Source organism: Macaca fascicularis, chromosome 11, assembly GCF_037993035.2.
Source record: "Macaca fascicularis isolate 582-1 chromosome 11, T2T-MFA8v1.1".
In the NCBI taxonomy this organism is placed as follows: domain Eukaryota; kingdom Metazoa; phylum Chordata; class Mammalia; order Primates; family Cercopithecidae; genus Macaca; species Macaca fascicularis.
The window spans coordinates 56934715-56958078 of NC_088385.1; the positions used below are offsets into that span (position 1 = coordinate 56934715).

At 50.5% G+C, this 23364-nt stretch overlaps 3 protein-coding genes across 7 annotated transcripts; all 3 read left to right on the forward strand.

Moving 5' to 3' along the window:
• Positions 1–426: 426 nt before the first annotated feature.
• GPD1 (glycerol-3-phosphate dehydrogenase 1) lies at positions 427–7709 on the forward strand. Of its 2 annotated transcripts, XM_015430627.4 has the most exons (8): positions 427–510; positions 971–1148; positions 1941–2081; positions 2676–2814; positions 3191–3303; positions 3946–4179; positions 4403–4509; positions 5816–7709. In XM_015430627.4, exons 1-8 carry the CDS (start codon positions 470–472, stop codon positions 5910–5912), a joined length of 1050 nt encoding a protein of 349 aa, XP_015286113.1. In that variant the 5' UTR covers positions 427–469; the 3' UTR covers positions 5913–7709. The 2 variants fall into 2 exon arrangements, with proteins under 2 accessions (XP_015286113.1, XP_073862918.1); XM_074006817.1 differs by lacking the exon at positions 3946–4179.
• An 892-nt stretch (positions 7710–8601) lies between these two features.
• On the forward strand, positions 8602–18380 carry COX14 (cytochrome c oxidase assembly factor COX14). 4 transcript variants are annotated; one of them, XM_065524190.1, is made up of 4 exons: positions 8602–8698; positions 12464–12569; positions 16819–16872; positions 17953–18380. In XM_065524190.1, the coding sequence occupies exon 4, from the start codon at positions 17961–17963 to the stop codon at positions 18132–18134; it is 174 nt and encodes a 57-aa protein (XP_065380262.1). In that variant the 5' UTR covers positions 8602–8698; positions 12464–12569; positions 16819–16872; positions 17953–17960; the 3' UTR covers positions 18135–18380. The 4 variants fall into 4 exon arrangements, with proteins under 4 accessions (XP_065380262.1, XP_065380260.1, XP_065380261.1 ...); XM_065524188.1 differs by lacking the exon at positions 16819–16872; XM_065524189.1 differs by lacking the exon at positions 12464–12569.
• Positions 18381–18668: 288 nt separating this feature from the next.
• Positions 18669–22457, forward strand: LOC135966235 (developmental pluripotency-associated protein 3-like). The gene is made up of 2 exons (XM_065524187.2): positions 18669–19331; positions 22325–22457. The coding sequence occupies exon 1, from the start codon at positions 18806–18808 to the stop codon at positions 19298–19300; it is 495 nt and encodes a 164-aa protein (XP_065380259.1). The 5' UTR covers positions 18669–18805; the 3' UTR covers positions 19301–19331; positions 22325–22457.
• Positions 22458–23364: the final 907 nt, after the last annotated feature.

A 23364-nucleotide genomic window follows, 5' to 3' on the forward strand; every position in this document is an offset into this window, starting at 1 on the left:
GGGATAGGGAGTCATGGAGGAGCCTACCTCTGAAAGGCATTCCCCTAGCTGCTACTGAAGCTAAATACAATTTATTTTATGCTGGGAGACAGAAGGGAGTGAGGGAGACCAGTCACCTGCTCCTTATCTGGGCTATTTTCTTGGCAGACCTCAAAATGAGACCATGGTGGGGAGGGGGTGGGAAGCTGGGCTGGGACCAAGGGAAGAAGCTTGCCAGCACTGTCAGCCGATGAGCCCAGGAGGAAAAGCAGGGCCTAGTCTCTGCCCCATTCCTGTTCCCCACCTGTCTGTACCCTGTCTCTCCTTTCCCTGGCTCTGCCAGACTCTATCTCCCTGGGCGCCAGCCTCCCCACCCACCCCTGGAGGGCGGGGCTTGGCTGCACCCACGTGTGGTGGAGTTAAATGCTCCTAGCCGGCAGAGGAGCTAGGGAGTGTGGCACTGAGCCGGCTCAGGCAGAGACGCGGCACCATGGCTAGCAAGAAAGTCTGCATTGTAGGCTCTGGGAACTGGTAAGCGGCTCTGTCAAGCGATATGGGGGAAGGGTAGGCCCCCCAGGACAGAGGTGGGTAGGAGGCAGAATGGGTGGGAAAAGCCCCTGCTGCTATCTTCTATCACAGCAGCACAGGACAGAGGGTGCCCGGCCCTCTCCTGGCCCCCGCCCGCCTGGGCAGCTGCACCTGTTCACCATGGGAAGGCGTCTCCAGAGCGCTCCGTGTGAAGAGCTGCTTGAGTTTGGGGGTGGGAAGATGGGAAGGGGGGCTCCCTTCTCTAGTAGCAAAGGGTGAGGAGACTGAGTCTCCCTTCTACTGCCAGGTCACTGGGGACATGTTTGACATGGGAGTGGAGGTGATAAGGAAGGTAGGGGTGAACAGCCTGGGGGGCTGCTGTGAGATCCTGAGGTGGGGCGCTGCCCCAACTCTTGCCACTGTTCCCTCCTCCTGTACTTTCCCGGGCTCCCCCTCCTGCCAGGGGCTCAGCCATCGCCAAGATCGTGGGTGGCAATGCAGCCCAGCTGGCACAGTTTGACCCACGGGTGACCATGTGGGTGTTTGAGGAAGACATTGGAGGCAAAAAGCTGACTGAGATCATCAACACGCAGCATGAGAATGTCAAATACCTGCCAGGGCACAAGCTGCCCCCAAATGTGGTGAGCCCCAACACCCTGCAAGGAACGGGGAGAGGAAGGGAGGGCCAGGAGTCGGAGCCGACCTTACTCAACAGGTGTCTCCTGCTGAGGGGGCCACTTCAGGTGCGGCAGGACTTGGGAAGGTCTCAGGAGGGCTGCTCTGGGCCCTTTCCTGAGGACTGAGGAGAACCTGTGCTTTCCCCTCACAGGCTGCCAGGCGGGTGGGTAGGGAAGGGATGGGAGAACAAATTGGTCTCCATGGCAGCCAAAGACTGGGCTCCCAGACTTGGGGTCCGGTAGTGCCTGCCTCAGGCACTAATCCTGTTACTCATTCACTGAGTGATTAGCTGACTTGGAGGCTGCTCCTTGGACTTATGGTCTTTGGTCAAACCCACGTGGTTCTCCCCACCTGGAAAGGGGAAGCAGGGAAGAGAGCAGAAAAGCTGAGGCTCCCCCTTCCAGCTGGGGTCCCTGAGGAGCTGGGTGATGAAATCTTATTTGAGCTCTTTCTTCTTCCAAGCCCAGTTTGCTTTTGGCCTCCCACACTGTCCCATAGCCAAGGGATAAGAGAGTGCTGGGATGAGGTTTCCAGGAGTCCTCAAGAGCCCAGGACAGCTGGAGGGAGAGAGCGTGGTGGCTGGGGCGAGGGAGTAGAGTGTCATTCCTCCAAGTTCAGTCCTTCTAGATTCAGTCTCAAACAAGCCTTCCTGCCCCCTACCAGCCTCACTCTTTGGCTCCCAGATCTCCTGAATGGGGTTCCACAGTGGCTAGGGGAGGTCTGCCAGGCCCGCGAGCACTTGGTCACTCCCACAGGTGGCTGTCCCAGATGTGGTCCAGGCTGCAGCGGATGCTGACATCCTGATCTTTGTGGTGCCCCATCAGTTCATCCGCAAGATCTGTGACCAGCTCAAGGGCCACCTGAAGGCAAACACCATTGGCATGTCTCTTATTAAGGTGCCAGGGACACCTTCATGTGGATGGGGGAGGGTGCGGCTCACCGTTGTGGGGTTCAGGGTGGGTGAAGCAAGAACAGAAATGGCAGACGGAGGTCAAGAGTTTGCCGGAGAAGAGAGGAAGTTGACTCTGGAGAGGCTTAGGAAAGCAGTGAGGTGCTGGGGGTCACTGGAAGGGAGGCTGAAGGGAGGAGACAAGAGATTGGTTTGGAGGTCCTGTCTCTCAGGGAGTTTGGGAGGTGTAAAGGAATGCCTGGGGAATATGAGAAGCAGGCTGGTTTGAGAAGTGTGAAGAGTAGCTGGTTTGGAGCACTGACTGGTCACTGAATGGCAGTTTGTTAGGGCAGTCAGGCGAAGTTGCCTAGGGATGTGGAGGGGACCTGTTGCCTTGGAGAGATAGATTGGTTGAGGGTATGTGGCAGGGCAGTTTGTCACATGCTGTCTGGCCTCCTCACAGCAAACTTGAGCTAGGAATGGGGCAGGACCTGTGGGGAGGGACACAGATGAGCAATGGATTTGGAAAGGACAGAATTTCTGGGCGGAAGCCCGCAGATGGGCACAAAGGGCACCTGGCCTGAGCTCTATCCTTGCTCAGGGGGTAGACGAGGGCCCCAATGGGCTGAAGCTCATCTCCGAAGTGATTGGGGAGCGCCTCGGCATCCCCATGAGTGTGCTGATGGGGGCCAACATTGCCAGCGAGGTGGCTGATGAGAAGTTCTGTGAGACAACCATTGGTGAGAGCCCCCTGCCACCCACATACAGAGTGCATCTAGTTGCATCCCCTCCCCAAACTGCCCCAACCCCACTTAGCCATCTCCTTCCCATAAGGCAGAGAAAGGAAGATCCAAGCATCAGAGGTGAAGGAGGCTGGGACAGCCCCAGGGAAGGGGCTGCAGGGCCTGCTTAGGGAAGTACAGTGATGAGCCCTCCCTGAGAGCCGGTGCAGTGGCACAGCTGTGGTCCCAACTACTCAAGAGGCTGAGGCGAGAGGATCGCTTAAGCCCAGGAGTTTGAGTCTAGCCTGGGCAACAGAGAGATAACCCCATCTCTATAAAATAAATAGTTTTTACAGAGTCCTTCCCTCAAAGCCTTGCCCCCTCCTCACTTTAGGCTGCAAGGACCCGGCCCAGGGACAACTTCTGAAAGAGCTGATGCAGACACCCAATTTCCGTATCACAGTGGTGCAAGAGGTGGACACAGTAGAGATCTGTGGAGCCTTAAAGGTGAGAGGGGCACAGAGGCAGCTATGGGGTGAGGAGAAGGCCCCAAAGGAGGCCTAGCTGAGCTCTGCCTGCAGGCACTCCAGACTCTCACTATTGAGCAGTGGTTCCCCTTTCCTACCATGTCCCATCCATACAGGAGGAGCTGCAGAAGCAAGGCCAGGGCCATTCAGGCCGGCTGATTGTTCATCATCAGACCGTGGACCCCCTTGCTCCTTTCCCACTTTAGCCCTGTGTGGGACTCCCTATCCTCTGGCTCCAGGAGGTGGTCTAGGGGGACAAGGAGATGCCCGGGTTAATGGGAGACAAGACATCCATGACACCCAGACAGACAAATGGCCAGAACTATGAATCCTGGACAGCTGTTGACTTGAGGGCTATACAATGGAATGGTCATAGATGTGAAGGTCAATTAGAGAGAAGAGTGGTTTTCAGAAAATGTCCTCAAGGAGGGAGTATGGGGCAGGGCTTAAGAAAGGGGGTGCAGCAAGGGGGAACCAAGAGGCGGAAGTAGCTTCTAAAAGCCCACACACTATACCTCACTTATGCAGTGGGTGTCCTGGCTGATGAAAAGAGCATGAGGGGGCGCCACATGGGGCCTACAGGAGGGGGTCTTTTCTCACCTATGACCTCCATTCCTTCAAGAATGTAGTGGCCGTGGGTGCTGGCTTCTGTGATGGCCTGGGCTTTGGCGACAACACCAAGGCGGCAGTGATCCGGCTGGGACTCATGGAGATGATAGCCTTCGCCAAGCTCTTCTGCAGTGGCCCTGTGTCCTCTGCCACCTTCTTGGAGAGCTGTGGTGTTGCTGACCTGATCACTACCTGTTATGGAGGGCGGAACCGGAAAGTGGCTGAGGCCTTTGCGCGTACAGGAAAGGTGGGCCCTGGGAGAAGGGAGAACAGAGCGGGGGCCCTGTAGGTATCCAGGTAGAGGTGCTTGGCAGGAGGCATCTCTGGAGCACAAACATTAAGACTGTTGTGAACATCCCCATCCCTCTTTTCCTCCCAAGACCCCACTCTCATCTGAGCTCCAGTCTCTCCACCCCCTACTGACAACTCTTCTCTCCCCTTTCCATCCACTCATCCTGTTTTCTGCACAGTCCATTGAGCAGCTGGAGAAAGAGATGCTGAATGGGCAGAAACTGCAGGGGCCCGAGACAGCCCGGGAGCTACATAGCATCCTCCAGCACAAGGGCCTGGTGGACAAGTAAGTGTTGGCCACAGCCCCACTGATTAAGGGAGCCATGGCCAGAAGTGCTCGCCCTGTTCATCATATTCCTGAACCTGCCACAAATCTGTGAAGTGGACAGAGAGGGGAGTGTTACCTTATGTTTCAGACAGAGTCCAGAGCTTGCAGAATCTGGCATGCCCACTGTCCCCCAGCTAGTTCACGGTATTTGAACTCCTTCCAGTCTAGTGCTCTTCACACTACATTACCTGGATCCCTTTGTGCCCCTCTTTCCTTGTCCTCTGCTCTGGGGTTGGAGCTCTGGGGCAGCAGGAATAAGCTCATCCCACTTCTGTCCATCACCCCGTTTGAGTCTCTCCCCCAAGGCCAACCCATCTGTTCCCTGAATCCTGTTCTGGGTGCTGAGGTGTAAGGAGAAGGATGGGCTCTGCTTCAAGGTGCTCCTTTTCAGAAAGACAGCGGGGGTGACTGGGCTGATCAGAGCAGAGCTGTGCTGGTCTGAGAAAGACTCCTAGAAGAAAAGAGTATGAAACAGGTTCAGAAGATCCACTCATGACTGGTCAGGGTAAAGTCTAGAAAAGGGAGCAGCTGGGCAAAAGGACAGGAAGAAGGAAATGGGTATTTATTGAGCACTTTCACATCATACCTAATTACATCTTTACATCTTTACATACACAATCATATCTTCACTCCTTTGTTATACTGGCCCCATTTTACAGTCAGTGACACTGAGGCTCAGAGAGGTTAAGTGCGTTGCTCAAGGCTGGGCATGGTGGCTCACATCTGTAATCCCAGCACTTTGGGAGGCCAAGGTGGGTGGATCACGAGGTCAGGAGTTCGAGCTCAGCCTGACCAACATGGCGAAACCCCATCTCTACTAAAAGTACAAAAATTAGTCAGGCATGGTGGTGCGCGCCTGTAATCCCAGCTACTCAGGAGGCTGAGGCAGGAGAATCGCTTGAGCCTGGGAGGTGGAGGTTGCAGTGAGCTGAGATCACGCCACTGCACTCCAGCCTGGGTGACAGAGCAAGACTCTGTGTCAACAACAACAACAACAAAAGTGCATTGCCGAATTGGCACAAAAAATCCAAGCCAGAGAATCATGCAGGCCAGTTCAACACGGTAGGGAGCAGGGCAATCAGCAATCTGAGGTTAAACCCAGGGCTAGGAAGTTCACATTCTCAGCAGGTAGAAATTCAGAGTCAGCCTCCCTGAGCTCCAAGGTGGGAGGGCAGGGGACAGGAAGGTTAGGTAGTGAGTGGGGGTGGGGGTAGAGTGGACTAGGAGTGGGAGGCTAAGCTGAGCCTTTGCCTCTCCAATCTAGGTTTCCCTTGTTCATGGCTGTGTACAAGGTGTGCTACGAGGGCCAGCCAGTGGGTGAATTCATCCGCTGCCTGCAGAATCATCCAGAACATATGTGAGTAGGGCCAGGGCCCAGGCCAGGCCACTTCTTTACCCCAGTGGAGACCAGCAGAAGCCTGCGGTACCTAGTCACCAGGATCTCCAGGACTCCCAGGGAGCAGACTCTTTGCATCTTTTCACTGGAGGATAGGAGGCTATGGGGCCCAGCTACACACCTGGAGATTCTGAACTGTCAAGCCTCTGGCAGCCTCTTGCCACCACATTTGCCAGACATGCAGTTGCCCTGTCCCTCTCCTGATGTGGGGCTTTCTCCGTGTCCTCTGGGAGGGATGGAATCAAGCTCCAACGCTGCCTGCTTGGCGGCGGGGGTGATGTATGAGGGGAAGGGTTGGGGGAGAGGCCAGCAGGGCAGGGGCTGCCAGTGGCTGTCTCACACAGACCAGGAATCCTGTTAAAGGGCTGAAGAAGTATCTCAGCCACAGGAGGGATGAGGCAAGGATTGTCAGGGAGGAGTCTGGGCTTCTGAGCTGATGCAGACCCCAGGGACCCCTTTGCTGACCTCTGCCAGGACCCACACAGCTTCAATGGATCTCAGTGTTTGTTAACAAAATACAAAGATCTCAAACAAACCCCTTCTAGCTTCTCCTAGCAACATCTGTGTTCTCAGAAACCTTTGGTCCTCCCCTTTCCCCCTCCCCCAGGCTGCCCTGGCACCCGAGTTGCTGCCATGCTGGCATCTCTAGCCCAGTGGCTTGACATTCTCCCCAGAGACTTCCCGGTTCCTAGTTCATTGCCAGCTCCTCCCCACTCTGTGTGACCTTTCCAAGCCTTCCCTCACCCTCCCCACCAGCACCCTCTTTGGGGAGCAGGAACTTAATCTGCTGACAGAGCTATACCTTTCACAGCAGGCTCAGATCACTCGGCTCCCTGTGACCTTTGTATTCACCCAGCCTCCCTTCTCAGTAGTTCCAGCTGGGGGAGGTGTCAGCTGAGCCCCTCCTGTGCTATCTCCCCAGAGGACATCCCTGACTCCACCCTTTTCTTCCTCCCAAACCCTGCACCTCTTCCTCAGCTGCTCCAGACCGGCCAGGGTAACCAGCTAACCCATGCCTGGCATCTGGAAGCCAGCAGGCCAAAGGGTGGCCCAAAGGCTGATGAACGGTAGGGAAGGGTGAGCAGGTTCCTATGTTGGTGGGCACCAATATTCCAAGGGCAGCTCTCTTTGCTGAATGAGGGCCTTCTCGTGAGGTACTGACCACACCAGCAACTCCGGAGCTAGGTAACTCAAGGAGGAGGAAGAAAATCAAAACCACCCTACTCCCTGGGGTGAGGGAAGAACAGGAGGGGAGGAGGAGGAGTGTGCTCTGCACTGGCCTTGCTCCAGGATGGGGTGGCAGCAGGGGAATGTCACAAGTCAGCAGCCTAGGCCTCTAGCTATAAATAGTCCGGAGGGCCCGAGAGGCTCCCGCCCCGTCCAGCAGGGGTCTCGGCTTCCTGTGTGGAAGCACCTGGCACACTGGCTCTGGCCAGCATTGTGCTAAAACCCTCTTACTCTCCAACGAACCACGGAGGCGGGCTCCTCTCTGCGCCTAGCCCTTGAGAATGCTGTCTTACCAGTGAAGGGTGGCGCTGCCCAGATCAGGCAGCAGGAGTGAGGGGCACAGTCACCCCAGGCCTGGCTGAGCCCAGGTCTGGACACTGAGTGTCCAGAGCTGCCTCCCCAGGAGATTAAGGTGGGGGCAAAGGGGAAGCTTCAAACACTTTGCCTACTTTTGTTCACTACCCTAGTCCACTGTGACTCAGGTCTTCCCATCAGGCCTATTTGTCTACCCAATAAAGTCTGTTTTTTCCAGAAACAGGAAGAGTTGGGAGAGGGAGCTTCAGTGCATATGGCAGTGCGTGTGCTGGTGTGTATCATTGCACGTATGTTTCCCTTCTTACCGTAGGAAAAATGAAAAAAAGAAATCCCTCCTCCATAATCGCAGCCACTCCAGGGGTCAGCGGCGGTGCCCACTCAATCCCCTCCTCTCTCTCCCCTCTCCCGCCAGCTCCCCCTCCCGCCCTCGCCGCAAGCTGACCCCAGCCTTCCTGGCGCTTCTTAGGGGCTTTATCATGCCTCCTGAAAGAAGAGAGGTCACACACGGGGCAGAAACGTTAGACACTCATCCCTCGTGCCCATTCCTTGGTCACGGCCCAAGCTGCCGCATCCTTGGCGGTCCGGGCCTCGCGGTGCCCCTCGGGTCCCTACCTGGACTCGGCCCACAGCCTGGCTCTAGGGGGCGCGCGGTTCACCTCCAGAGGGCCGGCTCCGAGAATCTACCCAGCTACTGGAGACGTCACCGTGCCGTAGGCTGAGGATTGGCTGACTCTGATTTAGCATCCTAAAACTTCCGGTTCCAGAGCTTGGCTCGTCAAAGACCCTCCCTCGAGGGAGCGAAACCACAGCCCCCAGAATTCAGCGGGCCTCTCCGAGACCACAGCGCGTCTGAGGATGCGTAGTAAGGATAACGGGCCCGGAAGCCGGAAGTTCAATGCCGGCCTTCAGCTGGACTGACGGCCGGCGCTGACTCCCGCCTTAGTGGGCGGAGTTGTGCCGCGTCTGATGCGCAGTTCCCTTTCTAGCGCTGCAAGCCGAATCCTAGAGGCTAACCCGGCAGGTGGGCGGGAGAAAGTCGGTTTCCGCACCAATAGCTGAGGCGTTCAGGGTTGTCCAGGGACGCTATCCTCACGTGTCTGGTTCCGAGTGCTGCGTTTGGCTGTGCTGGGAAGTTGAGTAGACAGTGGCCTCGAGACCCTGCCTGCCTGAGGAGGCCTCGGTTGGTCGCGAAGGAGCTGCAGCATCCAGGTACGCCGCCGGCTAGGGCCGAGCAGGGGCTGCCAGTCCCGCTGCCTGCGCGCCCACCTGAGTCAGCCTCCGCTTGCCGCGTCCTCCCATCCCCCAGTCTTCAGGCCTGGTGCCCTTGAATTCAGTCACCCGCGTCTGTTGTGTCGCGGACCGCGAGCCGCACTGCTTCCTGCCCAAGCCCAAGCCCAAACTTCTCGCAGCAGTAGGTCCGCCTTGCTAGAGCTCAGCACTAATCTTGTCAAACCTCGACTCCTGCCTGGACCCTCCACGCTCCGACTACTCCAAATGTCCCTTCCTTTATAGACCTCTGCGTCCTGATAAGTGGCTCTCCGGGGCACCCTTCGTGCATATCGGCTATCCAGCTCCACCTCTTGACCGCATTCACTTCCTGGAATGCTCTCCCTGCTTTTCTCCAGCCCGCCCTTCTAAAAAGACAGTTCCACTCCCACCCCGATTCCCACCCCTACCCTTTTCTGCTAAGTTTTCTCAAGCCCCCACCGTGTCTCTGAGCTCTTGTCTGAACTCTCACAGTGCCTCTCCCATCAGACCATAAGCTCCTGTATGACAGAAGCCATGTTCTTTTTAGCGGCCTCGGTAGCATTATGTATTGTATTGTATTGTATTTATTGTATATTTTATTTTATTTATATCATACAGGGTCTTGCTTTGTCGCTCAGGCTGCATGTGTGCCCCACCAAGCCCGGGCATTAAAAAAAAAAAAAAATATTTTTCTTTTTTAAAAAAGGTCTCGCTATGAGTGCAAGCCATCCTCCTGCCTCGGCCTCCCAAAGTGTTGAGATTATCGGCGTGAGCCGCCGCACCAGGCTGATACTACTCTCTAAGTGCCGAATAAAAAGTAGATAAATGATGATGGATAGATACCCTAAAAGCCCTGAGTTGACCACTGTGCAATGTATGCATGTAACAAAATCGCACCTCTACCCATACATTTATACAAATTTTTAAAAACGGGCGAATCTAAGCCAAGATGATAGATGCATTTGAGGGAATGAGTTTTCCAGGGGAGAAACCTGAGTCTTGAGGTCCCCCTGTGTTTAGAAGGCAGAACAAGAGAAAAGCCATAACCCTTGCAAATTGCACCCCTAAGACATTTTCTGTAATGATTTTATGTTTTTTCCCATTTTTCTGAAACCTGCAGCCCAACCCTATCACTCCATAACGGAGACCCAGTGTTTTGTGCTTTATTGAGAAAATGGATGCCCCTCAGATGAAAGTGTTCCTCTGCTAACCTCAAAAGTTTCCCTTATTTCCAAGATTAATCCTTCTACTCATGCATGTAACCTCCCTCCCTCCCTCCCTCCCTCCCTCCCTTCCTCCCTCCCTTCCTTCCTTCCTTCCTTCCTTCCTTCCTTCCTTCCTTCCTTCCTTCCTTCTTTCCTGCCTCCCTCCCTCCCTCCCTCCCTCCCTTCCCTCCCTCCCCTCCCTCCCTTCTCTGATGGAGTTTTGCTCTTGTTGCCCAGGCTGGGGTGCAGTGGCGCGATCTCCACAGCGCGATCTCTGCTCACCGCAACCTCTGCCTCCTGGGTTCGTGATTCTCATGCCTCAGCCTCTGGAGTAGCTGGGATTACAGGCATTCGCCACCATGCTCAGCTAATTTTGTATTTTTAGTAGAGATGGGGTTTCTCCATGTTGGTCAGGCTGGCCTCGAACTGCCGATCTCAGGTGATCTGCCTGTCTTGGCCTCCCAAAGTCCTGGGATTACAGGCCTGAGCCACTGCACCCGGCCTGGGCATATCATATTTTCCTAGGCCATCGCCTATCTGGTTCTATCCTGCCCACCTCACTTCTTGCATCCTCAGTTTAGCCACCACCTTCATCCCCTTTGAAACATATTCTGGGCCGGGCACGCTGGCACATGCCTATATTCCCAGCACTTTGGGAGTCTGAGGCGAGTAGATCACTTGAGGTCAGGAGTTTGAGACCAGCCTGGCCAACATGGTGGTGAAACCCCATCTCAACTAAAAATACAAAAAATTAGCTGGGCGTGGTGGCACATGCCTGTAATCCCAGCTACTGGGGAGGCTGAGGCAGGAGAATCTCTTGAACCTGGGAGGCGAAAGTTGCAGTAAGCCAAGATTGTGCCACTACACTCCAGCCTGGGTGCAAACGAAATTCCATCTCAAAAACAAAACAAAGCAAAAACCAAAACAAAAGCATATTCAGGTCTTTCTCATTAATAAGCAAAACAAAAGTAGAATTTTCTTAATCTTGTTACCTTCTGAAGCTGCTGTCCTGTCACTCCCATCAGTACTTATCTTTGGGGTAAGAGGATTGTGATTCTTGTAAAAATGTTTCTCTGTCCTGGAAAACTGGTAGACACGTGAATCTTGCGGGGTTCATAGGCCTGCTGGGGCTCTGCCTAAGAATCTGTGCTCTTGATGTCTATATTGCTCTTTACTTGATGTTTATACTACCTATTCCACTTCAGTGCAGTCAGCTGACTGGAATCCTAGGCTTACTGGTGACCTCGTCACCCGTTCCCACCCAGTGTTCCTATCTGACCAGTCTTCATAGTAGTTAACTTTGCAGTAGTGGTGCCCAATTTCTTTTCTTTTCTTTAATTTTTGAGACGAAGTCTTGCTCTGTTGCCCAGGCTGAAGTGCAGTGGTGCGATCTCAGCTCACTGCAACCTCCGCCTCCTGGGTTCAAGTGATTCTCCTGTGTCAGTCTCCTGAGTAGCTGGGATTACAGGCATGTGCCACCATGCCCGGCTAATTTTTGTATTTTTAGTCGAGACGGGGTTTCATCGTATTGGTCAGGCTTGTCTCGAACTCCTGACCTCAGGTTATCCGCCCACTTCTGCCTCCCAAAGTACTGGGATTACAGGCGTGAGCCACCACGGCCAGCCTTTTTTTTTTTTTTTTTCTTCTTTACTATCATTATTATATTAGAGACACAGTCTTGCTCTGCGAGTACAGGGCCGTGATCACAGCTCACTGCAGCCCCAAACTCGTGGACTCCCACCCAAACCTTCCTAGTAGCTGGGACTGCAGGTGCATGCCACCACACCCAGCTATGGTTCTCAATTTTTATTCTAGCCTAACACACTGGAAAGGTACAGTACACCTCCATCAGTGGCAGTGACTTGATACAGCAGTGATTTTCAACCAGGAAGGGGGATGTAGTTAAATGAAAAACAAAAAAAAAAAAACAAAAAAAAAACCCAGGTGTTTCTGGAATTTTTTTTTTTTTTTTGAGAGGTGGAGTTTTGCTTGTTGCCTAGGCTGGAGTGCAGTGGCTCTATCTCAGCTCACCACAACCTCTGCCTCCTGGGTTCAAGCGATTCTCCTGCCTCAGCTTCCTGAATAGCTGGGATTACAGGCATGTGCCACAATGCTTGGCTAATTTTTGTATTTTTAGTAGGGATGGGGTTTTTCCGTGTTGGTCAGGCTGGTCTTGAACTCCTGACCTCAGGAGATCCGCCTGCCTTGGCCTGTCAAAGTGCTGGGACTACAGGAGTGAGCCACTGTGCCCGGCCTTGGAATTTCCTACCTGCCTTTTTTCCTTAATTGTTGCCTTCTTCAAACTGTTGCTCCCTTGGCCTCTCTCTTTCTGTCCTTATCCTCTGCTTTGGTTTTGCTCTTGTATACCTCTTGTATACCTTGTATATATGTGTACCTCCATATATATCTGAAACATAGCTTCCCTTCTAAGATCTATCTAAATTTGTGTTTCCATCTGCCTGATAGACATCATCACAGGAATGTTGTGTTGAGCATCTTAATTTTTTTTTTTTTTTTTGAGATGGAGTCTCGCTCTGTCGCCTGGCTGGAGTACAGCGGCTGCAACTTCTGCCTTCTGGGTTCAAGCGATTCTTCTGCCTCAGCCTCCCAAGTAGCTAGGACTACAGGTGCGCGCCACCATGCCCGGCTTATTTTTGTATTTTTAGTAGAGACAGGGTTTCACCATGTTGGCTAGGATGGTCTCGATCTCTTGACCTCGTGATCTGCCTACCTTGTACTCCCAAAGTGCTGGAATTACAGGCGTGAGCCACCGTGCCCGGCCATTTTTTTGTTTGTTTGTTTTTGTTTTTTTTAAATAGAGATGGAGTCTTGCTGTGTTGCCTAGGCTTAGTCTTGAACTCCTGGGCTAAAGCGATTTCTCCTGCCTCAGCCTCCCAAAGTGCTGGGATTACCGGTGTGAACCACCATGCCTGGCTGAGCATCTTAATTTTAACATGTTCAAACCCAGCTCATGATCCTTTTTTTTTTTTTTGAGACAGGGTCTCTCTGTCACCCAGACTGGAGTGTAATGGCATGATCTTGGCTCACTGCACCTCTACCTCCTGGGCTCAAGCGATCCTCCCACCTCAGCTTCCTGAGTAGCTGGGACTACAGGTGCATGCTGCTACACCGCACTAATTTTTGTTATTTTTTGTAGAGACAGGGTTTCACCATGTTGCCCAGGCTGGTCTCAAAGTTGTGGGCTCAAGCAATCCATCTGCCTTTGCCTCCCAAAGTGCTGGCATTACAGGTGTGAGCCACTGCACCGGCCACATGATCTTCTTAATGGACACTGCCACCACCCTGTATATACAGTGATACATACCTCTTCTCTCATTTCTTATTTCTGTTAATAGTATCCCAATCTATAAAGTTTCCTAACTTGGAGGTATTAATATTTTCAGCTTTGCCCTAATCCATTCCATTGATAAATCTTTTTCTACTTCCAAAGTAACTTCTGCATCTGTCCTTTCCATTTCTACTGCTACCACTGCTTTAGCTCAGAATCTGAAGAAGTTTTTTTGTTTTTTTTTTTTTTTGAGATGGAGTCTTGCTCTGTCCCCCATGCTGGAGTGCAGTGGTTCTCTCTTGGCTCACTGCAACCTCTGCCTCCCATGTTCAAGTGATTCTCTTACCTCAGCCTCCTGAGTAGCTGGGGCTACAGGCATCACCACCACGCCCGGCTAATTTGTGTATTTTTAGTAGAGACAGGGTTTTGCCATGTTGGCCAGGCTGGTCTCGAACTCCGGACCTCAGGTGCTCCGCCCACCTCGGCCTCCCAAAGTGTTGGGATTATAGGTGTGAGCCACTGCGCCCAGCCTGAAGAGTTGTTGCTAATTGGGTATTAGGGAAGACCATAGGATGGATTAAGATGAGAGAGGGAAGGTAAGGTTGTAGACAGCAGGATTATGTCTGTTAGTTGGTTTTATGTCACTTTTCTAGCCAAGCTGTACCATCCTGTTTTTGTTGGTTGGTGAATGCTTCCAGCTCTTTTCCTCCAGCCCTTGGAAGAGGTGGTCCTATAATTGTTAAGCATCTAGCTAGGGTGATGAGTGGGAATAGGAATAATAAGTGACAGGGAAGTTGAAGGCTGCAGGGGGCTTAGTATTCAGCTCCATGGTGTGTGTGTTTTCTACCTTAATGTCCAACTTCGTGGGTGTGTGTTTTGTTCACTGTTGCATGCACAGCTTGGGGCCATTTCAAACCTCAGAACCTCAGATTTCAAACCTGAACACAGTCATTTCTCATCTTGAACTTGTGTCACTTACTATTCTTCCTCTGACCTTACTTATTATCAGTTTCCATAGTGGGATTATATTTCAAAGAAGCTGTGCCTCAGCTCAGCTTGGGGTCCGCACTCAAGGCCTGCCTCAAAGGCAGTGTTCAGCCCTTAGGGTTTACTCTGAGAAGCATTTACATGTCTGTACCTATGTCTGACCCCTCTAAATCAGCGAATCCTGAGCTTTACTTTCATATTTTTTTGTTTTTTGATACAGGGTCTCACTCTGTCACCCAGGCTGGAGTGCAGTGGTACGATCACAGCTCACTGCAGCCTCGACCTCCTGGGCTCAAGCAATCCTCCCACCTCAGCCTCCTGAGTAGCTGGGACTACAGCCACATGCCACCATGCCTGGCTAATGTAAAAAATTTTTTTTGTGGGGATGGGGTCTCACTATGTTGCCCAGGCTGGTCTCAAACTCCTGGCCTCAAGTGATCCTCCTGACTCGGCCTCCCAAAGCATGGGATTACAAGTGTGAGCCACCGTGCCCTGCCCAGGTTCTCGACTTTGTTTTGTTTGTGTGTATGCTTTGGCGTGTATGTGCACATGGCTGTGGTAAGGGGCGGGATTTTTTTTTTTTTTTTTTTTTTTTTTTTTTTTTTTTTTTTTTTTTTTTTTTTTTTTTTTTTTTTTTTTGAGACGGAGTCTCGCTGTGTCTCCCAGGCTGGAGTGCAATGGCGTGATCTCGGCTCACTGCAAGCTCCGCCTCCCGGGTTCACGCCATTCTCCCGCCTCAGCCTCCCAAGTAGCTGAGACTACAGGCGCCCGCCACCACGCCCGGCTAGTTTTTTGTATTTTTAGTAGAGACGGGGTTTCACCATGTTAGCCAGGATAGTCTCGATCTCCTGACCTCGTGATCCACCCGCCTCGGCCTCCCAGAGTGCTGGGATTACAGGCTTGAGCCACCGCGCCCGGCCAGGGGCGGGATTTTAAGTGTCTCTGCCTACAGTGCTGAGAGCCAGTAAGTGGAGAGCAAGCTGCCAAAACTAAAAATAGAGTCCTCTTAGGCCTCACTGGCAGGCTTATTGGAGCCCAGTTCTCTCGAGGCTCCTCAGGACTGGTCCGAAGGTCCCTGCTGTGTTGACGTCTGCTCGAGCGTGTCATCAGCTGATTAGCAGGAAGGATATGATTCCTACGCCCTCCCAACCAATGAAGAGTTGGAAAAGGTTGTTGGCAGTAACTAGAATTAGTATGGCAGCGAGAAAAACAAGGAAGTATTTGAAGAATTGGTTGATGTTTGGGTCCTCCCCTCTTGGCTTCCACCCTGGCTCTTTTTTTTTTGAGACGGTATCTTGCTCTGTTGCCCAGGCTGGAGTGCAATGATGCAATCTCGGCTCAACTGCAACCTCTGCCTTCTGGGTTCAAGAGATTCTCCTGTCTCAGCCTCTGAGTAGCAGGGACGCAGCTGTGCACCACCATGCTGGGCTAATTTTTTTTTTTTTTTTTTGAGATGGAGTCTTGCTCTGTCACCAGGCTGGAGTGCAACAGCGCGATCTCGGCTCACTGTGGCCTCTGCCTCCCGGGTTCAAGCGATTCTCCTGCCTCAGCCTCCCAAGTAGCTGGGATTACAGGCGTGCGCTGCCACGCCCAGCTAATTATTTGTATTTTTAGTAGAGACAGGGTTTCACCCTGTTGGCCAGGATGGTCTCGATCTCCTGACCTTGTGATCTGCCCGCCTCAGCCTCCCAAAGTGCTAGGATTACAGGCGTGAGCCACCATACCCTAACCTTTTTTTTTTTTTTTTGAGATGGAGTCTCACTCTGTCATCCAGGCTAGAGTGCACTGGCGCAATCTCACTTCACTGCAACCTCCGCCTCCCAGGTTCAAGCAGTTCTCGTGCCTTACTCTCCTGAGGAGCTGGGATTACAGGCGAGCGCCTCCATGCCCAGCTAATTTTTGTATTTTTAGTAGAGACAGGGTTTCACCATGTTTGCCAGGCTGCTCTCGAACTCCTGACCTCAGGTGTTCCGCTCGCCTCGGCCTTCCAAAGTGCTGAGATTACAGGCATGAGCCACTGCGCCCGGTCCCACCTTGGCATTTTGAACACAGTCTTGCCTTTCGCTGCTATTTCTGTCGGTCTTCATGCAGCTTGCACATACCCCCACCCCGTCCTTGACGGAAACCATGCTCTGGTTGTTGTTTCTTTAAATATATATATATGTACTTTTGGCCAGGTGCGGTGGCTCATGCTGTAATCCCAGTACTTTGGGAGGCTAAGGCGGGTGGATCACGAGGTGAGAAGATCGAGACCATCCTGGCTAACATGATGAAACCCCGTCTCTACTAAAAATACAAAAAATTAGCCGGGTGTGGTGGCAGGTGCCTGTAGTCCCAGCTACTGGGGAGGCTGAGGCAGGAGAATGGCATGAACCTGGGAGGCGGAGGTTGCAGTGAGCCGAGATCACACCACTGCACTCCAGCCTGGGGGACAGAGTGAGACTCTGTCTCAATAAAAAAATATATATATGATATAAAATATATATTATATATATAACATATATAAAATACATTTTTTTTAATTGAGGTAGTGTTCTTGACTTTTAAGAAACCTATCTCACTGATTTCAGTCAATCTTTTATTTTCAATTCCCTTAACAGAGTAGCACCTACGAACACATTCATGGACCCAAATTGAGGGACATTTTGTTCCAGGTAAGGGATTCTCTACTAAACTTTCTCGTTTCCTAGCTTGGAATATCCAGGGAACAGTTAAATTAGAGGTAATTTATCTCATGCAAATGTGAGTTAACAATTTGCTGGGGACTCAGTAAGTTTCTTTTTAGCCTGTGGGATAGGTTCTTAGTGTTGAGTTTAGAACGTAGAATTAATGCTGTAGAAGGTTAAGTATAATTGAAATAATATAAAAGTACTTTTGACACTATTTCAGTTATATTATGGCTTAAACAAGCTTTAATGTTGACTTGGAAAGCTAACCACCATGAATAAGATCGTTTTTATGGGGAAACAAATTGGATATTGCCTGAAAGATTCCCGTTTGATCTTCCTAGAGAGAATAATTCACTGCAAATATTTCATTTCTGCTACCTCCATTAGTTCCCTCCTAGCTAGACAAACTGATGCTTGCTGAATATTACCAGTTAGAGCAGCCCTGGCTGGTGCAGTGGCTCACGCCTGTACAGAATCCCAGCACTTTGGGAGGCTAAGGTGGGAGGATCACTTGAACCCAGGAGTTCAAGACCAGCTTTGGCAACATACATAGCAAGACCCCGTCTCTACAAAAAAATAGAAAAACTGGCGGGTGTGGTGGTACACACCTGTAGCTTCAGCTACTTGGAAGGCTGAGGTGGGAGGGTGGGCTTGAGCCCAGGAGATCGAAGCTGCAGTGAGCCATGCTCACGCCACTGCACTCCAGCCTGGGCAACAGAGTGAGAACTTGTCTCAAAACAAAACAAACCCCAGCAGTCCAGGCTGGTCCATGCCCGTTACTTCTCTCCGCAGGCATGGAAGGCCAAGTGTTGGCTTTGATGACATTCAGAGGCAACTGGTTCCAGGCTTGTTTCTATATCTTGTACGCAGATTTTATTTGTCCTTTTGAATCATAGAGTTCCTAAATGATATCTTCCAGTATCCTTATGAGACTTTACTTAGATATAGGGGCTATTCAGTATAGAGTGCAGACAGACCAAGAAGATATGGAATGGCTTTAAACAGGGAGATGGGCCGTGCAGATGAGGCCTTATCCTCAGGTCTAAATTCAATCTGTCTTTGTAGGAGACAAGATGCCAACTGGCAAGCAGCTAGCTGACCTTGGCTATAAGACCTTCTCTGCCTCCATGATGCTCCTTACTGTGTATGGGGGGTACCTCTGCAGTGTCGGAATCTACCACTATTTCCAGCAGCGCAGGGCCCAGCGCCAGGCGGCAGAAGAACAGAAGACCTCAGGAATCCTGTAGATCTGGGGGGCTTTTTCTCCTGAGCAGAGAGGCCCAAGGCATGCTGTGGAGAGACTTCACCTGCCACCATTTCCAGGTCAACAGGACTAGAGTGTTGATGGTTTTCAAACTCTGTTGGAAGAAAGTGTCTGTAATTTCTCTGGTTCTGCCAGTCTGTGCCAGTTTGACAGTTTATGGAGGCTGTTGAATCGTAATAGCAATGTGAGTGTGAGGTACACCTACAGACATTAAATATTTTGCCATGTCTGTGTCTTGGTGTTTTTTGTTTACCCAAATAGTGTATGAACCACAAAAGGGGAGCCTTGTCTACCAGTTTTCTGGGTATAGACTGGATTACCATATCTCGAGCCCTTAGCACCCGTGAAGTGGGTGATATACAGCTCCAGGGGTAGTATCTACCCTTATGATCTCAGAGGAAAGATTGTCCCAGGATTTATATAAATCCCCTGAAAGAATTCTGTAAGAAGCTTTTCTCTGGGTAGTGCCCATTCCTGGGCTGATTACTGGATCTAGGTATTTGGTTACTCTGGCCAGCATGGCCACATGTGCACCTCTACATCGAGGAGGGTAGAGGCCCTTGTTTGACAACTGTAATCAAACTGCATGCAGCAAAGGAGGATAGTTCCCGGTTTCAAAGATCCAGGAGAAGCTTAGTGTTGTTCAAGACGCAGATGGACCCATCACAGCAGTTTAATCCAACCTCCATCCCAGAGTCTTCACAAATGCTGACCCAAGAAAATTCTCGGGACGATTCAGGGGCCTCTGAAATCTGTTCCGAGATGTTGATAAAGAACCTTAGTAACTTGACTATCAACGCCAGTAACGAATCCCCTTCCCCTCTATCAGAAGATTCACTCCATCGAGTGATAGATGGAATTGCTGCAAGAGCACCAGTCCTCAGGGAAATCAGAGATGACTTGATTTACAGGAGGAGAGGAGTAAGAACATTGCTGTCTGTGCAGAGAGAAAGGATGGCAAGATTCAGATACATGTTACTCGGCAGAGTTCGTACGCGTGAAAGAATACTAACAAACACTGGGCTTAAGGGAGTTAGGAAGGAATCAAGACCATTCAGATGTCCCTGCAGTTTCTGCGTGTCCAACGGATGGGATCCTTCTGAGAATGCTAGAATAGGGAATTATGACACCAAGCCACTTCAGCCATAAGACTTATTCTTGCACCTTTTTCTTCTTGCTGGTAATTTTATATAGCAGGTTGTGAAAGCTACTCTATGCTAGTATAGACTATACACCAACAATATTAATGAGTTCTAGGATGTATTTTTCTTCTTGTATCTTTTTCTTCCTACTGTGATACTAGTAATTTGTAAGGGATCTGTGTCATTTGAATGTATTTGAATAACTTTAGCTCTACTGTTTGATTTGACCCAAAGACGACATAAGTATTCCCATGTGTCTTAGAAGCCCAAAGTCAGTGAGATGAAACCCAACATCAAGAAATTGAAGCAGAGTTACTTGTGGATAAAGAAAGCATTAGGTAGTTTGGCTATAGCATAATAACTAGATTTTCTGGCTTTCAAAAATTTGGATTGCAATCACAGCAAACTTTGTTATTTTTATGGTTTTCAGTACAAAAAGGTGTTTATATAGAAATAATAAAGTTGACATTTGAGTACCTTTTTAAAAAAAAAGAAAAAAGGAGGATAGTTCCCAAGAGGAAGGGCCGTTGGGCAGCGTATGGTAAAACAGTTCACCTCCTTAAGCTCAGTGGGTGTAGTAGAGCATAAGGATAGATTCACTGTGCTACTGCACAGGAAACCTACCTGGAGGTTTTATTGCAGAGATGTGAAAAGGCTTTGAAAGAAAACAAAATGCTTTCAAGACCTCATTAGGAAGTGAGAGATCCTTGCCACCATTCCATTTTGAGCTTTGAGGCTCAGCTGGTTCACCTCATTCTTGGTGATTGACCAGAATATCAGCCCCTCTGGACACCTGTCCTCTCCCATACACTCATGTGCAGACTGCGCTGACCTTTGCCCCTGCTCAAACCTCTTCTATAATTTTAAAACACCAACTTTCGGCTGGGCACAGTGGCTCACACCTATAAGCCCACCACTTTGGGAGGCTGAAGCAGGAGGATCCCTTGAGCCCAGGAGTTTGAGACCAGCCTGGGCAACATGGTTGAAACCCTGTCTCTACAAAAAAATTTGAAAAATTTGCCAGGCATGGTGATGCATACCTGTAGTCCGGTTGGAGGATCACTTGAGCCCAAGAGGCTGAGGCTGCAGTAAGCTATGGTCGTGCCAGTGCAGTCTAGCTCAGGTGACAGAGACCCTGCCAACCAAAATCCATCCATGCATATATGCATACCAACTTTCCTATATCCTCAACCCCTCTACTCCCATCTCCTCTGTGTCACCAAGGGCTCTCCTGCCTGCTCTGCTTTCCCACAGTAGGGTCATCATTCTCCCAGATCCTCAGTGCCACTTTCAAATATTACCTTTCCTACCCCAGCATCAAATTAGTCCTTTTTGACAAACTTTCTTATATTCTCATTTCTACTTCTCTAGACCTTGGAGACTTCAGGTCTCTTGATTCCATTTTTCCCCCATCCGTCAGCCCCCTTTGCCTGCACTGCTTCCTTGTCCAGCATATGCCCATAGCTGATCCCCTGAACAACTCACCAGCACCTGCAGTCTCTGCCTTCATCTGTCTTGTTACCAAGCTTGGACCTTGGTCCTTTAATTACCTTTTCTAATTCACCCTCTTCTTTTGAGTATGTAAACTTGCTTAAGGCCCTCCATCCCACACCAAAACAGCTATTCAGGTTTGGTTGTTGTTGTTGTTTAGACGGAGTCTCGCTCTTTCACCTAGGTTGGAGTGTAGTGACGTCGCTGCAACCTCCACCTCCCAGGTTCAAGCAATTCTCCCACCTCAGCCTCCTGAGTAGCTGGGACTACAGGCGCACGCCACTGTGCCCGGCTACTTTTTGTATTTTTAGTAGAGACAGGGCTTCACCATGTTGGCCAGGCTGGTCTTGAACTCCTGACTTCAGGTGATCCTTCCGCTTTGGCCTCCCAAAGTGATGGGATTACAGGCGTGAGCCACTGTACCTGGCCCCTGAGGTAGTCTTGTACAACGAATTGTCCTAAGTCCTGCACAACTATCAGATGTCCTAGATATTTGGTAGGTGAAAAAAGTTTATATAATTATCTGAGCATATAACCTAACTCCCTTTTACATAAAAACAAAGTATTTTTTGTGCAGTTCTGCAGGCATGCAACTAAATGGAGGCAAGACTGTACAGTAGTTTGTTCACCATTTCAGAAAATCGTGCCATTAATGGCTGAGACAGCTGCTAGTGTTTGAGTCTCTGATACAACAGAATATATATCAGTCTGCACAGGATAGTAGAGTGTTGTAAGGCCACACACAGTGGCTTACGCCTGTAATCCCAACACTTTGGGAGGCTGAGGTGGGAGGATTGCCTGAGCCAAGGAGTTAGAGGTTACCATGAGCCATGATTGCACGACTGCACTCCAGCCTGGCAACAGAGTGAGACCTTGTCTTTTTTTTCTTTTTTTAAGACAGTCTCCCTCTGTTACCCAGGCTGCAGTACAGTGGCACAATCTAGCTCACTGCAACCTCTGCCTCCCAGGTTCAAGCGGTTCTCCTGCCTCAGCCTCCTGAGTAGCTGGGACTATGTGTGTGTGCCACCACACCTGGCTAATTTTTGTATTTTTAGTAGAGATGGGGTTTCACCATGTTGGCCAGGCTGGTTAACTCGAACTCCTGGCCTCAAGTTATTCACCCGTCTTGACTTCCCAAAGTGCTGGGATTACAGGTGTGAGCCACGGCGCCTAGCCAAGACCCTGTCTCAGTTAAAAAAAAAAAAAAAAAAGGTAGGGGGTGTGTTGTAAATACAGAAAGTAGCCCAAAGGCTGGGTACCATGGGACATGCCTGTAATCCCAGCTACTTGGGAGTCTGAGATGGGATGATCACTTGATCCCACCCAGGAGTTTGAATCAGGCCTGGACATCATAATGAGACTATTGTCTCAAAAAAACAAAACAAAACAAAAAACCAAACAAAAACCCCAAAACCAAAAAATGCAAAAGGTATTGGGCTTTATAGATGAGAACCACTGGCTACTGGGTCAAGGTCAGTGTCTTGGTTTGGGTGGCTGAAGCAAATTACCATAGATGGTAATAGCAATTTATTTCTCATAGTTCTAGAGGCTGGGAAGTCAAGGATCAAGATGCCAGCAGATCCAGTGTATCATGAGGACACTCCTCCTGGTTTGCAGATGGTCATCTTGCTGTGTCCTCACATGGCAGAAAGAGGAAGCAAGCTCTCCTTGTTTGTCTTATAAGGGCACTAATCCCATCACGAGAGGTCCACCCTCAGAACCTAATGACTCCCTAAAGAGCCCACCTAATGCTGTCCCATAATGCTGTCCCACTGGGGGTTAGGATTTTGACATTGGAATTTTGAGGAGGACACAAACGTGCAGTCCATAACAGATTCCCTATCATGATATGCAAAACCTCTTTTTTTGAGATAGGGTCTCCTCTCCATTGCCCAGGCTGGAGGGCAGTGGCCTGATCGTAGCTCACTGCAGCCTCAACCTCCTCTGCTCAAGTGATCCTGCTGCCTCGCCCTCCTGAGTAGCTGGGCTACAGGCACATACCACCACACCTGGTTACTTTTATTATTTTTGTAGAGATGAGGTCTCACTGTTGCCCAGGCTGGTCTCAAACTCTTTGCCTCAAGCAATCCTCCCACCTTGGCCTCTTAAAGTGCTGGGATTACAGGCATGAGCCACCACACCTGGCTATGATGGTTAATTTTACATGTCAACCTGACTGGGTCATAGGGAACCCACATATTTGGTCTTACTCTAGGTGTATCTATCAGGATATTTCTGGGCCTCATTCAATCCATCGAAGGCCTGCCTGTACAGAACACGAAGGCTGATTAAGAGAGAATCTCTGTCTTTAAGGTGGAAAATCAGCCTTCTGCCTTGTGACATGGACTCGGACTGGAACTCATATCGTCAGCTCTCTTGGCTTTCAGGCCTTTGGAACTGGACTGGAACTATACCATTGGCTCTCATGGGTCTTCAGCTCATCACCTGCACATCTGGGGACATCTCAGCCTCCAGAACCATAGAAGCCAATTCCATATAGTAAAGCTCTTTCTCTCATCTATATATCGTACCGGTTCTGTTTCTCTGGAGAACCAGACTAATGCATCCATGTTGACAGGA

Coding starts and splice junctions, on each gene's coding strand:
- GPD1 (XM_015430627.4), top strand. CDS start 470: ATGGCTAGCAAGAAAGTCTGCATTGTAGGCTCTGGGAACTG. Junction 2,815..3,190: donor GTTCTGTGAGACAACCATTG/GTGAGAGCCCCC, acceptor TCCTCACTTTAG/GCTGCAAGGACCCGGCCCAG. Junction 3,304..3,945: donor AGATCTGTGGAGCCTTAAAG/GTGAGAGGGGCA, acceptor CATTCCTTCAAG/AATGTAGTGGCCGTGGGTGC.
- COX14 (XM_065524188.1), top strand. CDS start 12,464: ATGGAGTCTCGCTCTGTCGCCTGGCTGGAGTACAGCGGCTGCAACTTC. Junction 12,570..17,952: donor CCAAGTAGCTAGGACTACAG/GTGCGCGCCACC, acceptor CTGTCTTTGTAG/GAGACAAGATGCCAACTGGC.
- LOC135966235 (XM_065524187.2), top strand. CDS start 18,806: ATGGACCCATCACAGCAGTTTAATCCAACCTCCATCCCAGAGTCTTCA.